The 4,382-nt window shown below is 42.2% G+C and overlaps 1 protein-coding gene across 1 annotated transcript; it reads left to right on the top strand.

The window, feature by feature from the left end:
- The first annotated feature begins 412 nt into the window (after positions 1 to 412).
- On the top strand, positions 413 to 4,175 carry LOC139452197 (leucine-rich repeat and fibronectin type-III domain-containing protein 5-like). Its single transcript, XM_071233578.1, has one exon. The coding sequence runs from the start codon at positions 667 to 669 to the stop codon at positions 2,140 to 2,142; it is 1,476 nt and encodes a 491-aa protein (XP_071089679.1). The 5' UTR covers positions 413 to 666; the 3' UTR covers positions 2,143 to 4,175.
- Positions 4,176 to 4,382: the final 207 nt, after the last annotated feature.

Below are 4,382 nucleotides of genomic sequence, written 5' to 3'. Positions count from 1 at the left end.
TGTATTTTTTGGTCTGGGGTGGGAGGGCTGCGGGATGTTAGTCCTTTGTTCGACGCACGCTCATCGGGCATGTCGTGAAACTCGTATTTGGTTTGAACGTCTCGCATAATAGTTCGCTGTGACTGTGATAGCACAGCTACCCCTTTAAACGGCGGGTGCTGAAGAACCACCCGGGTGAGCACCTCTCTCCCCCTCCCCCCAGGGTTAGCTGAGGACGCGGTCATAACTCGCTCAATCACAGTTCTCTCCGCAGTTGTGACTCATGTATTGAGTTGCCTCGCTAGCGCCATTCGCCATAACATAGTCCATGGCATACCTGTTTCGATATTGGTTTAGCATGACATATCGTCTTTTATCCTATGAAAACTCCTCCAATCATGTCACAAAAGGGGAGGAGTTGTGACGTCAGAGGGGCTGTTGCAGCACACGGTGCAGTAACGTTAGCCGAAGAGGCTGAGGGATGTCGACTAACTAAACGTCTGGTAGGGGGCGCTCGCTGTCATAAACCGCCGTGTAGCGCTCGCTCTGCTAGCTTTCCCGTCAGTACGAGACTACGCGAGCGAGAGAGAGGCACAGCGCTACAGTATGTAGTGCGAGGCGATGGGAAAGGTTGGACGTTGTTGTGTTGTCATTTGTCCACGGAGGATGTGATTCTGGTTTAGAAACATGAAGTGTGTACAACGGTGGACGTTCCACGCCAACCTTGGTTTGTGTTTGGTGGTGTTTATAACACTCGGCCATATAGACTTTTGTGTCGCCTGTCCAAAGGATTGTTTTTGTCCTCAGCATAGTAATAATGTGTATTGTTCAAGGAAACATTTACCGGCTATTCCCATGGGGATCCCGTTTAACACAGTGGAGCTCAACCTAAACGAGAATGAATTTCAGAACCAAGTTCTCTCACGAAGGAATTTTACAAATTTGAATAATTTAGAAAATTTGTACTTGAGTAATTGCGGGATCAAAACGATCACTTTGGATACATTCAAAGAACTGAAAAAGCTCAAGTGGTTGGACATTAGCAAGAATAATATTGAGTTCATTGCAGACTTCACATTCCGTGGCTTAGATCTGGAACATTTATTTATGAATGACAACCCCGGGATCCAGCTGTCTAACAAGGCGTTTGATGGACTGTCATCTCGAGGTTTGTATATGCACAGGTGTGACTTGGTCAATCTATCGAAAGAGGTGCTCCGGCCTTTAGATGGGACACTTCTAGCGCTATGGTTGGATGAAAACAAATTTGAGCAGTTTCCGTTTACGTGGCTGCAGAAATTTAATCTGAGTCATCTTCGACTCGGAAACAACCCGTTCCATTGTAACTGTGAAATAACGTGGCTATACAAATATTACACTGGAAATCCGTCAGTATTTTCAGGCGGGGTTGTGCCATCATGTAGTTCGCCAGTGCTCAACAGAGGGAAAATGTTCACACAGCTCAAAGCTGAGGACTTTAGATGTGAGTTGCCGACGTTCAAAACCGTGGAGGCTGTGTTTGACGTGGACCTTGCTAAACTTTCCTGCACTGCTAGCGGCGACCCCACCCCATCCGTGTTCTGGGTGCGTCCAGACGGTACCACGGAGACATTCTACCCTCCCACGGAGGACGACGTCAGGGACAACGACGGCATCATGTACGTGACAGATCTTCACCTAAAGGACAACTCTATATTCAAATGCGTTGCTAGCAACCCAGCAGGCAATGTAACCTTCACCCTCAACGTTGTCTGGCCCCCCGAGAAAACCACCTCCACAGGGGTAGCCCCCAAGAACCCCTCCCCAGCCACCGTGCCCCCGATCAGTGGCGACTCCAGGCCTGGGGAGGATTCTTATGGATGGACGGCTAATAAAGCTGAAAAGAAATTAGGAGTTATGGCTGACCATAACTCCGTGGAAGGATACTTCACAATAGTTGATATTGTTGGAGCAGTTGTAGGAACATTCCTCTTAACACTGTTGGTGTGTGTTGTAGTGTTCCATTTTTATTACAAAAGAAGAGAACGTTTAAAGTACGAGGAAACACAAGTGAGAAACGACAAAAAACGCAGCCCGAACAATTTATATAACTATATGGCTGAACCCGACGAGAACTGTTTGAAAATGATAAACCATTCAAACGATACAAGTATTCCAAGCTGAGGACGGGCTGTGATGGAGTTTTTAGTTGACACACGCTACAGTCCGGTCGAGCGGACCGGGAAATTCCGGAAACAATGGCCAGAGCAGTGGTCAGTTCGAAACAGATCCTTTCAAGCCCGGAGAAGATTAGAGGGCAGGGGAATAACAACTGCTTGAGGTGGATTTGCAAAGGAGGGCAACTATTCTCGTAGGAGAAAGAATGATTTATTTTTCTACAAAGGAAATCGTTTCGCAGAGATTATTAATGTTAAAGTTTTGGCTTAATCGAGCAAGTAAAATAGCCCTGGATCGGCAGAAGCCTAATGTGAAGAGTGTGATGTTGGTGTTGATGTCGGTGTTGATGTTTGTGGACAGTACAGCCTCTACCTATCGTGTCTTCACACATGGACTAAGATACTGTTGACGTGCGTTTAAGTGCTTTCTCCTTCACCCATGTTCCGACAGCGAGTTGCTGTACGTCTCTACCTATGTCCTATGTTGGAAGAATTCTCAGAATTATTGAACAAATATAACACGTGGATTGCTTTTCATTCTGAAGTGCTGGGAAAATGGTCTTTGTGAAAAGTATACGGCTTGAATATGTGATATTGTGTGTTCTGGCGCTCCGGTAGTTTGTGTTGAGTGGACGCAAGGAAGTGGTGTGTGTGATGTTCATCCAGCGTCACCCCAGCGTCTCGTGAGGGCGGGGTCGTCCCCTCCCTTGTGGACGTTTTGTACGTGACAACATCATCAGTGACTTCATTCTACGTGACCATGTGAGGACATTACGGTGACGTAACGTTACAGAGTGCTAACGATGGAGGCCTTCAATACGGCTCGCTATGTAAATATTTAGGTAAATGTTGGTCTCGGCTTGTCAATGGCTTCTTCTCTATTAAGTCTTTGCATAGATGATGGCTTGCCAGGAGTAAACAGAAAACAAACAATTAATAATTATTGATTTTCAAAAATTAATAATTATTGATTTTCAATCAGTTATCAGTGCATTAATAGGAGATTGTGTTGGCTGACAAAATTATTCGTAATGATCGCTTAAAAATTATTTCTATGAGAATATGTTAAGGAAAGATTGTAATTCATTTATATCTATTCCAGATTTTCCTATATGTGATATCAAATAATTGTTTAGCATCTTTAGATTTCAAATGTTAATTTCGGAAATATTCATATGTTTGTTTAAACTTGAAATGATATTGTAAGTAATATTACAAAATATTATTTGTACCTTTTATACGATAATTTGCTGACGACCAGTCTCCTGTGTTTGCTTTTGTATATTTCTTGGTTTTTACATTCGCGTTCATTTAAAGAATATATTAAACAAACAGAAAGGAATGTTTGTAAAAAATGTTTTTCGAGTAATCTTCTTACTGTCAAGTTCATTAAAGTCAATCTCGGCTAACCAGCAATCATCGTACATCAATAGAAACGCCACAAGTTTATTATCAGTGTTTACTCCAGGTGAAAAAAAATAATCAAACACCGAGACTGATTTCGTAGGCAAATACTTCAAGTTGCGATTAAATGAGAATGTTTTCACAGATGGTCTTGGCAGGCCATTCCCCAATCTAAACGCTGTCTCCTCCTTTATTGAAAGCTTTACCAGGGTGCTTTCCCCATTCTAGATCCATCAACACATTTCAACTCACAAATTCTTGGAAATTCAATTTGCTTTTGTGCCATAAAAATAGACGCTCTATTTAGACTGCAAATCATCAAAGTGGTAATCGTTTGAAATGTTTGAACTAGCATGAGATCGATCAGTCTTTTCTAGTAGCAATGTACGTGTTTTGTAAGACGAGGATTCCGGGTTAGCTAGTGGTTTACAGGCTGGGAAACCGATAGAAATAGATACAAATAATGTGTCGTTCGTTGCCATGGAAACAGATTTCATTATATTGGACCGTGCTTAGAAACCATTCTCCTGCAGGAACTGTCATAATGGTAAAAGGACTATTGATTTTGACGATATGAAATAAGGACAGTATATTAAAAGACCCTTGACAACAGTAGGATAGCAACACGTTTTGATTACCAGGCATTGTTTACGTTAACAGAAGAAGTAAATTTCCTACTATGACTAATAGTTAAAAAAAATAAGTTGATTTTTTAAAACCGTCCATTGTTGAAATTGTGAGTCACAATATTTGTGATGTCAGTACGTAAACATGACATTTCCTTACAAACCAAACAATTTAGTTACGGTTGAAATGCTCATTTTCTATATGAAATCAGTTTCA

Source organism: Haliotis cracherodii, unplaced genomic scaffold, assembly GCF_022045235.1.
Source record: "Haliotis cracherodii isolate W230 unplaced genomic scaffold, xgHalCrac1.p SCAF_9, whole genome shotgun sequence".
Classification (NCBI taxonomy): domain Eukaryota; kingdom Metazoa; phylum Mollusca; class Gastropoda; order Lepetellida; family Haliotidae; genus Haliotis; species Haliotis cracherodii.
This window is presented reverse-complemented; position numbering and strand designations above follow the sequence as displayed.

Excerpts from the sequence above, each read along its gene's own strand:
- LOC139452197 (XM_071233578.1), top strand. The coding sequence starts at position 667 with ATGAAGTGTGTACAACGGTGGACGTTCCACGCCAACCTTGGTTTGTGT.